Source organism: Anthonomus grandis, chromosome 17 (assembly GCF_022605725.1).
Source record: "Anthonomus grandis grandis chromosome 17, icAntGran1.3, whole genome shotgun sequence".
Lineage (NCBI taxonomy): Eukaryota > Metazoa > Arthropoda > Insecta > Coleoptera > Curculionidae > Anthonomus > Anthonomus grandis.
The window spans coordinates 11,882,953-11,902,965 of record NC_065562.1 but is presented as its reverse complement, the minus strand read 5'-3'; the positions used below and the strand labels follow the sequence as shown (position 1 = coordinate 11,902,965).

Sequence of the window (20,013 nt, the reverse complement as noted above, 5' to 3'; positions counted from 1 at the left end):
TAAGAAAATCTTACACAGTCATTTTGCAGATTTTCTATGGATCTAGAAATCTCAGATGTTATAGAATTATAATATACGATATCACCGTAGTCGAGTAAGGAAAGAATAAGGCTATTGCAGAGATAATATGATCTGATATCTGTACAGATTTCTGAGACACATATAGCCTATGCTTAAATTGTTCTTTATGTGTATCACAAAACAAAGGTTAGAATCTTAAGTCAATCCTAATATTTTGATTTCATTGACAACTGGAATTTTTTCTCCATTAATCTCTATATTTATACTTTCATATAAGTGTCTCAAAATTCCTGAATTACAGCCATATAAAATGATGTTAGATTTAGCAGGGTTAATTTTTAAGTAATTTTAATTGGAATAATTAACTATGTTTAGTATATCCGATAAAATTTATTGACACGTATATCTGAGACTCATCAGTATATTGTTGTAATTTACAATGTTCAATAAAGTTATGCATATCCGCAACATAAATCGAAAATAAAAGGGGTCCCAATATGGAGCCCTGAGGAACACCAACTCCAAACTTCCATTGTTGGTTTTTAACAACACCGAATGTGATCTATTTTTAAGATATGAATCAAAAAAAGAAACCATGGATTCGAAACAACCAAAATATCCTAACTTCGCAAGGAGCATTGAGTGATTTCTTGTATCAAACGCTTTGCTAAAATCAAGCACCGCCATGCAAGCAGTCTGTTTATGTTCTTCGTTAAGTCTTATATTATCTAACATTCCCACCAGACTAGTAGTTGTACTATAATTCCTTCTAAATCCCGATTGCGTAAGTATACCAAATGAGTTAACAAAATAATAAAGTTGTTGGTGAATATGCTTTTCTAGAATTTTAGAAACTACTGATTAAATACTTATAGGCCTTATGTCTTTAGTTCTTTTGGATTAGAGATTTTTGAAATGGGTCTTATTTTTACTTATTTGTTAATTTTAAATTAAAAATTGACATTAAAAAACAGCTTTTGTTCGTTTTTCTTATTTTAAATATTTGGCCTGCCAAACAAACAAATTATGAAAAATAAAAAAAAAAACTAAATATCTCGAAAGCCATTAGTAATGGTATAGAGGTATATTATATTAAATTTATAGCAAGTTAGCATACTTTTATTATCACTTTATATAAATTACTTTGTTAACTCTTATACCAGATAAATTCAATTTTGAAGGGGATTTTATTAGTCTATACAGAGAATATCTCAAGTTCCAAATATTACTGAAAGTTTAATAGTATTTTCTTTAAACGTTCTGTGTAATTACCTTAGAGCTAAAATTACCCCTTTTTCCATCCGATATATAAAAAACTCATTAGTTTACTTTAATTATTAAATTATTTTATTTTCAAGCCTCTTTTTTAGCATAAGCTGACCTTCTGAAAACCAGTGGAAAAAAAATATTTAAAATTGCGTAGTATTTACGATGTTCCTCAATACCAAAGTTAAAATGAAAAATATAAACATGATAATATTCTGTTTTTTTTTAATAATTTTTTTAATTACGTTTATTTAGTATAATCTGGTTCATAATTATTGATTTTTAATCAGTTGTGTTAAATAAGTATTTCAATCAAGTTAAAAGATAATCATTTATAAAAATGGTTGGTTTTAAATTAGCTACGTAAAATATAAAGGTTTAATACTATTATTTCCTTAAATTTTAGAAAGAAGCCCAAAAGCAACCATTTCGAATGCTTTCTATCATTCGCACAGTAATTCTAAGTCTTGTAACTTCATGTATGTTCGCTACTTTTCTAATATTTTTTTCTTTTTACCGTAAACTAGTGGATATTTATTTAAAAGTAAGAATAGGACCAATTTATGGAGGCCTTATGTCCACCGAAGATTCGATGTTTTTTATACCAACTGTTTCAAAAATATTTGTGGGCAATGTTGTTTATGTTAAATCCAATAAACCAGTAGATGTTCTCACTTTACTTAAAAAAGTTATTAAGGAAAAGGTAAGTTCATAAATTTATTGTAAATTCAGATCCATTTAAAAAAGCATTTTAGGTTTTTGATAATCCTGATAACTATCCTAAGCTCACTAGTACAGCGCATCAATTTGGTGGTTACGTCTATACTAAGAAATACCAGTGCAATGAAAATGATGCTGTTAAGACTATAGAGATCAGCGATAGGCAAGAATTTACGGATGATTTTGTTAAAAAGTACACGTCTAAACTAATTAGTACTAAATTCGGAAAAAATGACACAATGCTTTGGGAAGTGCATATAGGAACCCGACCCCTTGTCAGCGACAGACGCGATACAAAGGTATTTAGTTTAAATACTGTTTGTATTATTATTACTATAATTATTATTATTAATTTGGTAGACTTATACATATGTAATGATTGCACGTTTTCATCACGCAATAAGTGATGGAACATCATTACTCTCTTGGCTTATACAACTGTGTGGAGACAAGTCAGCTCAAAGCTATTGCTCAGATATATTTAAAAAGTTAAAAAAGCCTGAGAAGAAGTTAAATGGCTACACTGAATGGATTAAATATAAATTAGTAAGTTTAATAAAATCCCAATTACTGAAAGTTAGTTTTATTAAACATTTTAAAAAGTAAAGACGCAAACATAAAAAAATTAAGATGCAAACAAAATGGATCTATATTTTTTTCATTTATCGCGGAAATATCCCACTATCGTTGATTCTTTCATCAACTTAATTAACGATCCAGTCTGTACAGTCTAAGTATTGGTTCTGCTAGGTAACATTATTTTGATTTGTATCTAAACTCAAATATTGATGTAATACATGTTGGCAGGAGATTTTGCCAATATTGTGACTCTCATATTTCCTACACTGGTTTAGATTAGATCTGTTTCAAGTCTTTTAGGGTAAAATTTTATTGTTTAATGTTTTTTTCCTATTAAAAGGCATCATTTTACATTATTTAATTAATACTAGTTGTATTTTTATCATGTTTAATTTCAGAGTTGTTTAATGTACTATTTCTTCCTGGAAGATCAAATTACTCTATAGCCATATAAATGTTAAAAAATTGATCAAGCTATGATATTGTCTCTACGTCCTTTATCATCTAAAAGTTGTTCCTTTTGATTCTTTGCATTTAAAGTGAATGGCCGTATAAAGAAATACCTATTTTAAACTATTTAAAAATTATAATTGGATCCAACCAAAATCATATTTTCTTTTGATTTATATTAACAATGACAAAATTGTTTGACTAGTATGAGGTTCTTCAACAAATTATAGCATTCACATTGACTATAACATAGCGAAATAATCAAAAACATTTTTAATTAATAAAGTTTATTTATTCAATAAATATGTCTTTTTAACGAAATCAATACGAACGATCATCAGAAAATATAAGACTAGTCATTTCATTTATTTTTGTCTTCGTATTTTTATAAAATTAATATAAGAATTTAATAGAAGTCTAATAATGAATACAAAAATCCAACATCAAGTTCCTCTTTACCCCAATAGCATAAAATTGCTATTAAAGATATTATAAAAAATATCATCAATTTACATAGAAATGTAACTTTCTTATTGACAGTAGTATGAAAGTACTATAGAATAGTAAAAGTAGTATAGCTTTCTTATCATACATTTATACTAGTAGTAAATATTAAAGAAAATTTAAGATCTGGGTCTCTTATACAAAGAGCTGACTCGACTATGAATGTCGTTGCCTTTATTATAGTGGAAATTGTAGATTGTAGACTTGCTTGTGTTAAGCAACGTCATAAGTTCCAAGTTTCCTTAAGGAAGCATAAAATACATTAAACATTGACACATAAACGCTAAAGACATTATTTATCGAGTACAGGAGACTTTTTTCCTTTTTGATACTAGTAAAATACATAATTATTTACTAAAAACTTATTTCAGGAAAATTTCAAAAAATTTACTATCATGTACCTGGAAATCGTATTTTTATCCTTTGGAAGACTTACCGAAGCAAATCAATTAAAACAAAAAGATACTCATGCCTTACAAGCAGAAAAATATAAAGAAGATAAAATATGCGTGTGGGCAATAGAAGATAAAATAGAATGTGTACCATTAGTAAAAAAGATAAAAAACAGAGAGAATACTACATTTAATTGTGTAGTTTTTACTGCGATTGCTGCCAGTTTGTCAGCATATTTTAGAAGAGTAAGTAGCTGCTATTATAATAATTTCTAACACATTTTATTGACTAAATCAACTTTTAACTTAAGAATGGCTTTCCAATTCCCAACTCAATTTCTGGTGTAATAATGTATCTACCAGACTGGCCAGACGAAGATTTATCAAAACCTATTGCTCTTAGAAATAAATCAGGTTCATTCATATTTGAACTGCCAATGATGACTGGTTCAACAACTCTATTGCAAGGAATGAAAAATATCTGGAAAGAGTCGAAGAAGCAATTACGTGCAACAGATGCTGCGGTAAATATAAAATTTGTTATTGTAAATTAATAAAAAAAGATAATTTTAGCTAAGCACATTTATTATGCATAACATAGCTCATATGCCTTTACCAGTGGCAAGACTATTTTATGGTCACAAATCTCAGAATCTTCTCATAACTAATGTACCAGGTGGTTCAAAAATAACCGCACTAGGAGAATACGTTTTTGAACATGCAGTTCCTGTAGCACCTAATTTTCAAGGAGTTGGTAAGATTTGAATTAAGGTGTCAGCTGTACATGTTATTTTTTAATGATTTTTAGGCGTTTCTTTTGCAATTTTAACATACGACGAAAAGTTTCATATAACCTTAACAATAGATCAGGAATTATCAAAGTCACAAGAGGAAATACAAAAAATTGTAGATGATGTACCTTTATCTATCAAATTATTAGAAAGTGAGACAAAAAGTTTATAAGAAATAAGAAATACAACTATGGTCTATTTTTATGCCAATATTATTCTGTTATATCCCGAAACTAAATCTCTAGGCATATTTAGATTTTCTTAGAAAAATCTATGATGACTATACAGTTTTATATTATATAAGATTGAAATACCATTGTACTTCTACAAATGTTGCAGATAACAGTACATAGCTTTTTTTAGGTTATATTTAATTTTTGCAAATATTTTTTAGGTCATATTGTATCATTTGAATCTGTTCAGTTGAGCAAGGTTGGAAGCTGTGAATTAATAATTATTATTCTTTCCCTAGAATATCCTAAAATAATATTTTGAACATTCTTTGAATACGCTTAGAAAAATAGTCTTATGGTTGAAACGTTTGGTGTGACACTCAAAATACGAGACAGTTTTACCACTAACCAAAAGTCTTTATTTCACGTTTGATACGTGTTTCGCTCACGATGTTAGTATCTTGGAGAGAAGATCGAAACTAAACTAAAATGTGACTTATAGAGTGAAAAATGCAATGCAGCATGTCTGAACAAATCTTAATACTAACTAAATTATATAATTGACAATCGGGAGTGGACAGTAGATCACTTTAGTTAGGCGTAATAATTCAAATTTGTGTTTTATTTTTAAATTAATATCTGGCATAACTGATTGTGATTTTCTTTTACATAGGCTGAATTTCGGGGCGCAAAAATTAATTATACTTTAAAAACTCTTCTCTATATAGATTTTGATAGTAGTTCTCATAAACAGCACAATTCTATGACTAGAATGCAAAGTTCTATCGATGAGTAGTCTTAACTTGCACGTTTCTTTGAGCAGTCTTAGGAATTCTCTAAAATTAATTAGTGACTAGTGACTATAAGATGTTTCTCTAAATTAATTTGTAAAATTGATTTATGTATTAGTATGATCCAGCGTAAGTTGTATTATTATAATATTAGTATCTTTTGTATTATTTTATTTATGTAAAACTGGTGGATACCGTTAATAAATAAATATAGATCGGTCTAACGAATTTAATTTTTTCAAATAAATCTTACAATAATTTGAAAAAATTATCTAGGATATCTACATTTATTGTATGTAGATAGAACTTGTATAGCAGTTTATCCAGAAAATTTAGTCCTAGCAGTAACTTCTCTTTTCGATTAAGAAGAAGCAAAACAATTTTACTTCACTTAAAAGCCTCAATTTCGATACTCAAACGAGAATCAGAGTTTCCCTATTGAAATTAAAATTCAGCACAAATCTACTTATTCTTCTATATTTTTTTAAATTTACATCTTAAACCTCTATGCATGGATTTTAATAGAAAATTATTTTTATTTTACTTACTATTCAGTAATTCAATTACTAAATACTATTCAGAAATTTATTCAGTAATTCACTAATGTCTTTTTCTTTTTTTTAAATCGACCTAAATGAGAGTGTGGGATGTTGCAATGAAAATTAAAATCTTTCATTTAAATTTAATACAAAACTAATTTTAAAGCATTCATATTTTTTTTGACATAGTATTTTAAAATTAAAATTCCATCTTGATAATTCTAAATGATTTTACAATCTATGGGATAGTACTTACCAAGAGGTAAAAAGTCAGTGATTTTAGATATATATGAGTTTTCTTCAAAGAAAACTTTTTTATTTTCAATAGTGATAAAATTTTCAATAGTAAATCTGTTAAGTTCAGTATTAATAATTTTAATTCTTCAGGTTCTAATAATTAAATAAAGAATAGTAAATAATCTGATGAAGCTGGGTAAGCTGGCGGATACTAAATCTTATTAATTGATTCAAAGAAAAATACGTTTTTCACTTAATAATGTGGAAATCTAAAAAAATTTGAAGTTCTTTAAGATAATTTTTTTAAAATATATATATTTTTGATAAATTTGTTACGAAGTTTACAATAATTGCTATCTTGAATATATAAAATGTATGGATATTTCACTTTCGACAGTGACCTCCTTCTAAAGGTTGATGTCTTGGAACTTAATGAATACTTTTTATTATTTATATTTATTTTATTGATTAGGAAATTTAATAATTTAAACAAATTAGTTTGAAACTTTTGAAATAAATACTCTATTTACCTAAATCTTTTTAAGACCTTTAAATAGAGTTGGGTTACCTTAAATACGATATTTTTTCAGTAGTTTTTTAACTATTTATCTTTAGGTAATAACTTTCAATATATATAATATCAATGTGTAAAAAACTATATAGAAATTATAGCATATTATGGTGTTACTTGATATTTGTTATTGTTATTTGATAACTTTTAAATAAAAAAGCATCGTATACCTAAATAAAATATTAATCCTCATTCATACATAGCTATAGAGATATTAATTTTATAAAATTATTAATTTTATTTAGTATACGAGATGTTAAAAAACTCAAAATTAATAAGCATTACAGTTAAAAAAATAATTGTTCTCTTATAACCACTAATGCGTCATAAAATTTACCAATTCTTATTATGGTTACAATAACGCCTTAAATATATTGAGAATTTACAGGCTTTAAGTTAAAGAATCCCACTGAATTTGCCTCAAGACATTTTACAATCACTACCTTTCATATTTTTTAATTTTACTAAAAATTACTTAATTATTTACGAAAAAAAGTAAAAACATACTTCTGGTCTCTTGGGCTCGTAGGCATTGCTATTCCTGCCTGAGCGATCTTACATTATTGTCAAATGATGCGACAAGTAATAGGTCCAATTGGTTGTAAAGGAAATAAAATGTGTATCAAGTCCATTTTAATTATGCATTTTTGAAATGTTATCTCTTATGAATAAGGCTGTATGGTCATCATATTACAAGTTCTGTTTTATATAATTATTCGGGTAGTATAAGTATATCTTTCAAATTTTAAAAAGATCTATTATACTGCCCTGCTTAACGAAAACGCCGTATCTACGAAAATGGCGTTTCGAGAAAAACGACATTTTATGTTTTGCTTCTTGCCATTGACATTTATAAAACTTTTTAACTAATTCTTTTAAAAAAGTTTATTAAATAGAAACAAAATATGTTTCTTTTTGAGTAAATCGTTTATCAAAATGTAAACATGTACTTATGGTATTTTAGTTTAAAATTTAAGTCACCTATATTAGCTTTATATGCCGTATATGCTTTTACGGATTTTCGTTTATAATATGTTATTTATTAATCAAAATTATAAATGCCGTATTATATTAAGAAAGTAAGCATAAAGAAAAAACTACCTTGAAGGAAACCTTTTATTAAATTAAATATAACGTATTATTAGAGTAGTAATACATGAACATTAAAATAACAATGAACTCACTCATCATCGGAATCACACATATCCACATTTTCGGAAACTGGTAGCTCTTTCCAAAACTGCAGTCTGTTTGTGGGAATAATTGCAAAAAGCTTAATCAAAAGATTTTCCTTTCTCTCTTTGGAAATACCGCGCGGTGTTTGGGAGGTAGGAATCCAGTTTTAGAAAATTTGGTTGTTAATACATTTAATGTAAGGAATTCAGAATCAAAAGTATTTTTATACTCTAGGGTGTATTTACCCCTTTCAAATCTGACATGAACCATGACTGCAAATATAGACGAGGAGAGTTTTACTCAGTTTGTACTGTGATGTATAATCACCCCATTGAAAAAAGTGTTGGGTATCCATAACAGCGGTGACTAGAGACTTCTCCGATCTGGTCTTTTGAACACAATCCACAAAATGGAAATCATACACCTTCCCTTTTTTCTTTAATGAATGCTCGACTTGGTGGTGGAATGAATCCGCGAAATTTAATACCCATCAAAATATCAAAACGAAAGTTAAGCCCCTTGCAAATACTATTACAAATGAGGTTTCCCAAATACCGAGCGTAAGGCTTTCCTTTATTCACCAAAATTTGTTAATCTTTTAATATATGAAAATATTATAATAAGCAGAAACTCAAACAAAACCTTACCTGCACTTAATGCTCTTCACTTCTCAATAATAATTAAACGTAAGCTTAAAATTTATTAATCACGTTACTGTTTTACCAGACTGTTTAATTTTTGCACCTGCGATCATTACAAAATACATGTTTTTAAAAACAAAAACCTAACCTCCAAATCAGATACGGCGTCGTCTTAGGCAGATCGCTGTCGAAGATGCTGAAAATGTTTGGGTGATTTGCCGTATATGCACGCACACATGCAGATACGGCAATTTTTTTTTAAATTGTGGATTACGGTAAATTCATTAACGGAAACTAAAATTTGTGCATATACGGCAAATAAGATTACGCTATTATTTTACTTTAATGTTCAGATACGGCTTTTTGGCCAACGACAAAAGTTGCAGAAGGGATGATAAATGTCGAAAGTGCCCTAAACGAAAAATCGAAAAAATGTTGGTTACGGCGTTTTCATTAAGCAAGGCAGTATAATGGAATTTTTTGCCGAGTTCAATGATTAAACAATACTGCTTTTTCAGACCTCGTCTAATTTTCGAAAATGATTAACCGTACTTAAATAGTGCAAAAGGAAATAACTAAGGTAGTAATTGGTTATTTATTTTGTTCATAAAAACCGTAGACAACCCTTATTTATCACCTTCAAGTAGAGTTAATTAATTTTTAAAGTATTAAATAAATAAATCATATAGAAAAACAAAAAATAATATGCATGGCATATTATCATGCATATAGATGCATGCTGAATTAATTGACATGCATTGATAGATGCATAAAAAAGTGCTATTTTAACCCCTTAAATATTTTTAGTGAATCTTGAAATATATGTTATAATTTCTTCTAATTGTTAAATGCATTATAAAAACATTTATTATTACGTTTTTAGACATTTGTTTTCCCAGATTATTACTACGAAAGAACGAAATAAGGCTATTTAAATTCAACTTCTTCTTGATCCCGAAATTATAATCATTTAAATTTTGTATCATATGTAAAATGCTTAGTAAACTTTTAGAGTTTGACCTGAAAAAAAAACCCAGGGTAGATTTAAATTTTAAACCAAAACTTGTGCGTTAAAAAGGCAGGGATACTGTTGCTAAGATATATGATTTCTCTGGAAATAATCTACATAAGCAGCAAACACAAATACCTCATAATTAATGCAATTTTTTTCTATAAATGACATGACATGCAAAAAAAAATCAGAAAATACTTTTGAAAGTAAATATTTCTTAAAATGGTCCAATTTTCTCTAAAGGTAAATGAAATATTTTGTAGGTTAAGAAGAATAGTGTCTTGATAGTTTTGTTTCACGAAAAATACACGTGATAGTTTTACCTAAAAAATGCAATTGTTGATAATTTTTATTTATTTGTTACCTTCGCAGTATTATTTTTTAGGCATGAGTGACCAAGAAATTAGAGATAAGAGTGATGAAACTCTTATTATCTCCTGTATTAACTTGAATAAAAAAATTTCAAATATACTTATTTTTGTTAAATGTAATACCTTTTACTTTTTTATACTTTTTATTATATATAGCCCAGCAAAAGATGCGCGAAAAAACAATTTACTGGATATAATAACATGACAGTTATTGAATTGTTATTATATGACAGTTATATAATAACAATTTTAAACAATTTTAAAACGTTATTAAAAATATCCCATGTAATTAAAGAGATTTAATTAGTATATATAGAGAATTTTCAAAATATTACTAAAAGTTTTCAAGTATTTTATTTAATCTTTCTGTGTAATTACCTTAAAATTAAAAATACTTTTTTTTGCATCCGATATGTAAGAACTCATTAAATACCTTCATTTATATAATTTGTTTATTTTTAACCTCTTTCCTCTTTAGCATGAGCTGACCTTGTAAAAACCAATTAAAAGCAAAAAAGTAATTAAATTATCACTCAGTGCATATCATTTACGATATTACCTAAGTATCAAAGTTCCAAAGACTTCCATTTTTTTTAAATAATATCTTTTTTTAATTACGTATACTTACTACAATCTGGTTCATAATTATTGATTTTTGATCAGTTGTGTCAAACAAGTATTTCAGTAAAGTTAAAAGTTTAATCTTTTATAAACATGGTTGGTGTTAAATTCCCCACGTAAGATATATGGGTTTAATGCCGTTGTTTTCTTAAATTTTAGGATGAACCTCAAAAGCAACCATATCGAATGCTTTCCATCTTCCGCACAGTAATTCTAAGTGTTTCATCCTCATTTATGTTCGGTACTTTGCTTATATTTTTTTCTTTCTACCGTAAGCTAGTGGATATTTATTTAAAAAGAAGAATAGGAGCAAGTTATGGAGGCCTTATGTCCATCGAAGATACGATGTTTTTCGTACCAAGTGTTTCAAAAATATTTCTGGGCAATGTTGTTTACGTTAAATCTAATAAACCAATTGATGCTTTAGGCTTAGTTAAGAATATCATCAAAGAAAAAGTAAGTTTATAAACTGATTGTAAATTCAAAATCAATTTAGGATGTGTTTTAGGTTTTCGATAATCCAGATAACTATCCTAAGCTCACTAGTACAGCACATCAATTTGGTGGGTACGTCTATACTAAGAAGTACCAGTGTAATGAAAATGATGCTGTTAAAACCATCGAAGTCAGCGATAGGGAAGAATTTACAGAAAATTTTGTTAAAAAGTACACTTCTAAACTAATTAGTACTGAATTCGGAAAAAACGACACAATGCTTTGGGAAGTGCATGTAGGAACCCGACCTCTTGTCAGCGACAAATTCGATAAAAACGTAATAAAATAAAATGCTGTTGTGTTATTATTATTATTATTATTATTATTATTAATTTTGTAGACTTATATGTACGTAATTATTGCACGTTTTCATCACGCAATTGGCGATGCAACATCATTACTCAATTGGCTTGTGCAAATGTGTGGAGACAAGTCAGCTCAAAGCTATTGCTCAGATATATTTAAGAAGTTAAAAAAGCCTGAGAAAAAACCAAATGGCTGCATCGACTGGATTAAATATAAAATAGTAAGTTCAGTTTTTTCAGCGGGTTTATCTTTTTCTTTTTTTCTTTATGTTAATCTAATTTGTTTTAATGAATTTTAAATTTATTTTATTAATTTTCATGCATGAACTCTATTTTTTTAATGCTTTAGAAGCTTTAGATAAGAAAAATAAGAACAATCGTAAACGAGAAAATCACTGTATAATGGTAACAGATATTAATGAAAAGAAAAGCGCAAAAGCTTAGTTTTTAAGGTTAAATCTCTTAGATCTGACTTATTCGCTTATGATAAATAACTATTTATTATAGTATCAGTTTTTTCATATCCACACAAAAAATTATTTATGCTAAAAAATGGATTTCTGGCTCATACCTTTAATTTTTTCCATTTATCCTGAAACGATCCCACTATTGTTGATCCTGTCATCTGCCATCATCACCTCTAACTGAAATCATTGCCAGATTTATTGCTAGTATCTGTAGAGTCTGACTAATATTGGTTCTGGTATATGACCTGTGACCTTTGTTACCAATTAACGTCAATCCAGGGAGATCATAATAGCAACTTAACGATTCGGTTTGTTGGCCAGGCTCAGATATGAATGTTATACATATTAAGAAGAGATGTCTTTTGTTATTTTTAAATCCAGAGCTATTGTCTTCGCTTTTGTGTGCTTGAAAGAAAAACTAGCTCTATGGCGATACTTAGTGTTAATGTTAATTTAGTCCAAAGCCTCTTTTGTATATAAAATGCATAAGAAATAGCCTTCAAGTCTAGATTCAAAGACCGGTATGTGCCTTCTTACCCAAAAATAAAGTAGATTTGTAGCTATTCTCTTTGATTCTTCCCATTTACCGTCAAAATATCGCACTATATTTTAGGATGTTGTTATTTTAAGATCCTACCTATATACTATATAGTCTAACTGTCATTGGTTTCGGCATGAGGTTATTGCCTTTATTTCTACTGGCTATCAAATCAGGAATATTTTTAAAACTGAACTATTCGATTGTCCAGGCTTACACATGCTGATATATTAAACTTATAAGATAACTTATATTTCTGCATATATGCTCAGTATTTTCTAGATTGACGAAAGAAGCTTTGTCTCATGATACTATTATTCTACCAACCAATATCTAGATTCTACATAAGCCGATTTTATTTCTGATGATAACCAACCTATTATTAACATATGTTCGTGCATGGTATTCTATAATTTCCAGTTTCTATCTAGTTTTACCTTATCACAAAAGAACATTATTTCATTAGCTTAGTTTTAGTTTCATTACTGGTAATTCCAAAATTGTCTTATCCAAGTACAAAAAAATCCTTCCTTGATAAACTTAAAGTTAAAGATATGCTTATAATTGGCCTTAGGAAAATTAAAAATATTTTTAATCTATTTGGGCTACTATTCTACTTACGACTACTATTCTACTTACGAAACACGATCACTTACGACTATTAGAAAAGAATATTTTCACTGTATGTATTTACAACTATTTATGTCTGATTTAAGTTCCGCGCCAAATTCTGATTTATACTACACTGAATTGACTCCCAGCGATGGCGCAGCTTCTTATATACTCGGTTGATCATTCCCAAAGATTCCAATCAGGCTTCTTATATACTTGGTTGCTCATTCCGGAAGATTCGATGACTTATAAGACGTCGTGCGATGTGTCACTTAAATCAATTCGGAATGAAGGAGAATTTGCTGGTTTCCCGGTATTTACAATATCGTCGAGACGAGTTGACGATCACTTCTTTGCGTCTACCTTCTTTAGTTTGACGGGAGTAGAATCAATCAAATTCGAATTTGATTCGCATACAAAATTAGAGGATTTCGCACGAAAAATCGATATTCGTATTTTCCAGTGCATCGTATGTGAACTTTTTCGCATGCGATGTCTCGAGTGGGTGTATACCATTCGAATTTCACAAATTCGTGTGCGATTTTCAATTTGATTCTGCCACTTGTCTCGTTTTGATTTTAAACTAGCTTTGTTTTTTTCTAAATTTGTGTTAGTTCGTTAAGTATTTTCGTATTGTTTTTTTGTTGTTTATTGAAAAAAAAAACAACTATTATCAAATGGCAAGATTAATTAATCTTGTGCAAAGAAACGTCGTCGATGCACTAAAAGAGACTGAAACTCTGGCAGATCGAAAGAATGGGATGCATTCTTCATTTCTTGACCCATTTGAAATGTATTCATATGCTCAATTTAGTAAATTATCTAGATTAAGCAAGCCGATTACGATGGAGTTGGTATGCTCCAGGGAGACTGTGTAATCTGTCCGCTATTTTTGTCCACAAGGCTTATGCAGTTTTAGTTGAAAAATCGTGGGTGAATTTGACCGACTTTAATTCCGGGTGCTCTGCCATAAATAAAATTAATTCTTTCTTTTACTCATTCGACACAAAACCGCAATATTTTTTATTTTTTGAATTCAACTTAAAAAGGAAAGTCAATTCGAAAAACCCAAGAAACGCCACGAAAAAAACCTCAAAATTCTCTGATGATTTTTAAATTTTAAAAATCCTTATCGTCTTCATCCCGCTTGACATGGCCTACAATAGCACTCGACTTTGCTACGTTGCCACTACATTTCATGTTCGTATGCGAATGAAATTTCGAATGCTGTTCAAAAATGCACTTTTTAATTCGTGTGCGAATTTTGCCGCTAGACTTTGTTCGCATTCGAAGATTCTCGCATGGTTTCAAAAATACGTTCCCTGGTTTGTCACGTTTCCAATACTTTAACTTCTGATCCTGGCGGCTACAGCCATTCCCTCCAGTACCTATTTTTCCTTCCCAATCATACGCCTATATACTCGGCTGGCCATTCCGGAAAATTCGCTGACCTTTAGGACGTCATGCGGTGTGGTGTGCCTCTGGTGTTTGAGATGGTTTCCGGGAATTTATAATATCGTTGAGACAATCAACGATCACTTCTTCATATTGACTTTCCTTAATTTGACGAAAGTGGAATCAGCGCCTTCTAGAGGGTTGTTACGTGATCTGTTTTATTACGTTTCTAACAATTCAACTTGTGATTCTGGCAGCTACAACCTCCACATGCCTCCCTTATCATGCACTTGACGATTTTTTTTTTCTGGAATCACTTGGTAAACACGAGCCTGACCGTGGTTCGTGTTAGTGCATCTTCTACCTTAGGTGGATGTGCTAGTAATAAGTACCGCCTCATTTTAGTATCGCAGAGTTTATCCAGAAATGTTTAGACTGGCAAACGTCCATGATTCATTCCGGGAAGTCTGGATATACCAGTTGAACCAAGCTGCAGTATTGGTCTTAAATTTTTGCAAGGGCTTCACTTATTTTTGGAACCGATTTTTTAGCTGCTTGTAGTAGACATGTTCCAGATGTGATCGTATACTTTTTGTTCTTCTAAGGACCTTCTTTGTAGCATAGCAGCAGGATGGATAATCAATCATTTGCTATTGTAGCCAGAAAAATATTCCAGGACCTTCGTTCTTATTGTCCACTGCTGAAGGTCTATAACCCAGCTCATCGATAGCGTTAACATAATTATAATATTGCTTATTTATTTAGAACTTCTTAAATTATGTTCTCTTTTAAAGAAAGAATCTGCTGCTAGTTTGGAGGGCATTCACTCAACCAGAGAAATCTCAAAAAAATTTACGGGCATGGATTATTGTCATATAATTGTTTGAATATACATTCAAATACCAACATCTTTTAAAGAAGCAGGATACTAATAAGCACTAAAACCATTTGCACAAAAAATAACAAGTGGATTCGGATGACATATTAACATGATAGTATAATAACAAAAATATATATAAAAATTGTATCCCTACGAGGGCTGTATAAGGAATTAATATGCAAGAAAAAGAAATTCAGATTTACCTTTGAATAACTCTATCTTTAAATCTAGAGGCTTATTTTCTCTAAAGTAAACTAACTAACTTCTACCACCTTAGTTAAATCCGTAGTACTTGAGGTTTGTGAGCAAAACCTGTGCTCAACACAATCGAATGCTTTAGGGAAATCTTAAAAAATTTAATGAAAGTCGATTATGCTCACTGCGGTGATGATAGAATGGTATTTTCCTAAAACCATGTCACTTTTCATAGAATAATAAGTTATGTTCAAAATAATTTACAATCTCATCCTTAGGTAAGTTCTCTAATATTTTAATAAAGATTGAAGCAAGCGAAATTAGGAAGTTTTCATTATTTTTTTACTCTCTTCTGTTATCTTGGTAATTTTTATTAGCATTGTCCATCATTAGACCCACTTAGTTAAAAGCTCTCATAAAGGAAACAATTTAAGCCCAGTGCCAATCAAAATAACTCTATATCTGATAATAACCGTATACAGAACGACAATTTAATACACTACTGTTGAAAGTAATGAAAACCAAATACTTACTTTTGAAAGTGCGGACGTGAATATTAAAAAAAAAAACATAAAGAGATCGATTAATTTAAAATAGGCGTCTTACTTATTTTAATGTTACTCTAATTACTTCAAATTGCAATAAATATCAGTAGGATTTTTTATTAAGTGTGATATCTTAAAGCAACGTATTTCAACTATTTCAAGTTTAAATAAATCATATAGTTGGAGTCAAAATCACAATTATTTGGGTTCAAGATTTTTACATTTTTCATTTTATTTTGACTAATGCAAAGGTCTTTGGGTAGTATGACGTTCACTTAAACATATACTTCTTTAATTGACTGTAATATTATAGTAAGAGAATAAAAAAATATTTCATTTAATTAATATGTCTTTTTGACCCAACCCGTTCAACGAATAATTATCACAAAAAAATATAACACTGGTCCATCCATGGAATCTTATTTTATCCATTTTGTTTCTTGGTATAAAATATACATAAGAAATTAATGTAATAAGAAGAAATAAAAAAATCCAACATCAAGTACCTCTTTACCCAACTGGTACAAACTTGCTGTTAAAGTTTTATAAAAAATATCCAAACATTATACATAAAAATATAGATACGACCATTAAAGGATAAAGTAACTTAACATTCTCTAATGGAAAGCCAGGAACAATTAATTCCTGGATCCAGTTATATTGAAGAAATGATATTATTATAACCTTTAGTTAATAGACATTACGTTGAATACTTAGATCTATCTTGTTAAGGACTGAATTATTACTCTCTTGCAGTTTATAATCATTTTGACTATAATGTTTACTTACAAATGTATTTTTGAGCAATTAATTAATTTCTCCTAGTTACTTTCTGTTTTTATTCCAGACAATTTAAATAATTTCTTATTTCTCTTTAAACACATCCTCTAAAGTAATGAATAGCAATCTTCTATTTTTTTGCATTAGAATGTCCTTTTGTAATATTTTCAACCTCCCACACTGACAAGCTGCACTACAATTACAGACCAAATAGTGACAAATAAATTGGAAGATTTGACTGCAAAAATTAAAATGAAATATATAAACATAAATGTTCCCTTAACTATCCCAAGTCCAGATGTTCAAAGACAAACTAAGCGTTTAGCTATAGGCTTACCTTGGGCTGCTCATTGCTTTGCGAGAATTGCTTATTATTTTACTTTCAGTAACATATTGCCTAAGGTTCTCTTGCATTTGATCTAATTCTACTAGTTTAATAAATATCAACTCTAGTTTTTCTATCCTAAGCTATACGCTCCCACCTTTGCACCTTAAATATAACGCTTTAGAAATGTAAATTTGCTTTTAACGGTAATATGAGAGTAGTATAGCTGTCAATATTATTTCCCCTATTTTAGTGAAAATTGTAGATTTGCTTATGTTGGACAACGTCATAAGTTTTAAGTTTCCTTAAAGGAGCATAAAAAATATTAAAGCCTGATTAATAAAAATACCTAAACTGATTATTCTAAGAGTCTTCATATCCTTTCTGATACCAATAAGATACCCAATTATTTACTAGAAATTGTAATTTAACCAGAAACTTATTTTAGGAAAATTTCAAAAAACATACTCTCATGTGCCTAGAAATATTATTTTTATCTTTTGGAAGACTTACCGAAGAAAATCAGTTAAAAGAAAAAGGTATTCATGCCTTACAAGCAGATAATTATATAGAAGATAAAATATGCGTCTGGGCAATAGAAGATAAAGTAGAATGTATACCATTAGTAAAAAAGATAAAAAATAGAGAGAATATTACATTTACTTGTGTTGTTACTACTGCGGTTGCCGCCAGTTTGTCAGCATATTTTAGAAGAGTAAGTGGCTTCTAATATATTAATTTCTAATACATTTTATTGACTAAATTACTTCTAACTTAAGAATAGTTTTCCAACTCCTAACTCAATTTCTGGTGTACTAACGTATCTACCAAACTGGCCAGACGAAGATACATCAAAACCTATTCCTCTTAGAAATAGATCAGGTACATTCCTATTTGATGTGCCAATGCTCAGTAGTTCCACAACTCTATTGCAGGGAAGGCAAAATGTCTGGAGAGAATCGATAAGGCAATTACATGCAACAGATGCTATGGTAAATAAAAGATTTGTGACTATAAGTTAATAAAAAATAGTAATTTTAGCTAAGCACCTTAATTATGCATCACATAGCTCGTATACCTTTACCAGTGGCGAGATTATTATATGGTCACTTTTCCCAAAATCTCCTTATCACTAATATACCAGGTGGTTCCAAAATAACCGCTTTAGGAGAGTACGTTTTTGAACATGTAATTCCTGTAGCACCCAATTTCCAAGGAGTTGGTAAGATTTCAATTAAGGTATAAGCTACACATGTAATTTTTATGCTTTTTAGGCGTTACTTTTGCAATTTTAACATACGATGGAAAGTTTCATATATCCCTAACAGTAGATCAGGAATTGGAAAAGTCAGAAACGGAAATTCAAAAAATTGCAGATGATGTACTTTTGTATATTAAATTAATGGAAAGTGAGATAGAAAATTTGTAATGAATAAGAAATACAACTTTATGATTTATTTTAATGGCAATATTTTTCTGTAGTATCCCAAAAATTAATCATTAGGCATATTTGGATTTTTTGGTTTTTCTTTTTGAGAAATCTGTGGCTACTCTAGTTTATTATTATATCATGCTGAATTACCATAGTGCTTCTATAAATGTTGCAGATAACAGTTAGTAATAATAAAAAGTGATGGCTAATTTCTTAACAACTTAGAGGAAACTAATGCTAATTGAGCAAATAGAAACAAATATTTTATGAAAATGAGCCATCAAACATTGTTAAGAGAGAAACAGATTGAGATGATTTGATGAGTCTACATATCATTTCCCATAGCGGAAGACTAATATGCTTGGAATCTTCAACACTATGATTACTTGAGAGAATGAATCAATACTAAGTTAGAAAAGAATACTCCTAATGGCAGAAACATTTAAATACAAAGAATAAATTACTTGAGTATAGCAAACTTTAAGTTTTTTTACATTTTTCATAGTTAGTTTATTTGCCTAATGTTAATTGATATAACAGTTTTCAAATATCATAAATCACAGATAAGATATGAGCAGCATGAAATATGGAGATTATATCTTGGTCTACAGTAGAGTTGATAAAGATATAAATTCACAGGCAAAAACAGGGGTGGCAATGCACAAAAAACTAGAACAATAGTTTAAGACGTACAGTATCTGAACTAAAACATATTGTACATATCAATTAAATTCCATCAGTGAAATAATAAAATACATTTGGTAAGTGTATATGCTATAGACATAATAAGACCAACAGAAAGAGAACACTAGAATATAAAGAGCACCCGCAACTACTAAGGAACAAAAAAGTTTTTATAATGCATCATGCAAAGTTTTACCGAGGAAGTGAAAAACGAGAACGGTAACATAGAAATGTGAACATACCCTCGTATCTTTATAAAATATGTAAACAAATTTCAATCATCGAACTCTTGGTCAATTTAAAGGCGAAATGTTCATATGAATATGACGCAACTTTATTAAGACTCTATATTTTCCACTCAAGCAGAAAATCGCACAAAACCATGACAGAGGGAAAGACGATGTGGAGCTGACATGGAAAAAGCTAGAAGCAATGTAATGAGGGCAACAGAGACTAGAGAACTGAGAACAGTATGCACCAATAATAACAAAAAACGAATTTTATA

At 29.3% G+C, this 20,013-nt stretch overlaps 1 protein-coding gene across 1 annotated transcript; it reads left to right on the top strand.

Moving 5' to 3' along the window:
• The first annotated feature begins 1,504 nt into the window (after window positions 1–1,504).
• On the top strand, window positions 1,505–18,855 carry LOC126746589 (uncharacterized). The gene is made up of 15 exons (XM_050454897.1): window positions 1,505–1,630; window positions 1,694–1,990; window positions 2,043–2,306; window positions 2,368–2,553; window positions 3,912–4,178; window positions 4,244–4,456; window positions 4,506–4,686; window positions 4,741–4,892; window positions 11,015–11,311; window positions 11,364–11,627; window positions 11,691–11,876; window positions 17,841–18,107; window positions 18,172–18,384; window positions 18,434–18,614; window positions 18,667–18,855. The coding sequence occupies exons 1-15, from the start codon at window positions 1,628–1,630 to the stop codon at window positions 18,819–18,821; spliced, it is 3,126 nt and encodes a 1,041-aa protein (XP_050310854.1). The 5' UTR covers window positions 1,505–1,627; the 3' UTR covers window positions 18,822–18,855.
• Window positions 18,856–20,013: the final 1,158 nt, after the last annotated feature.

What these genes read in the sequence shown, in the direction of transcription:
- LOC126746589 (XM_050454897.1), top strand. An exon ending in TACATGCAACAGATGCTATG is followed by an intron (nt 18,385 to 18,433) that starts GTAAATAAAAGA and finishes TAGTAATTTTAG; the next exon opens with CTAAGCACCTTAATTATGCA. An exon ending in ACCCAATTTCCAAGGAGTTG is followed by an intron (nt 18,615 to 18,666) that starts GTAAGATTTCAA and finishes TATGCTTTTTAG; the next exon opens with GCGTTACTTTTGCAATTTTA.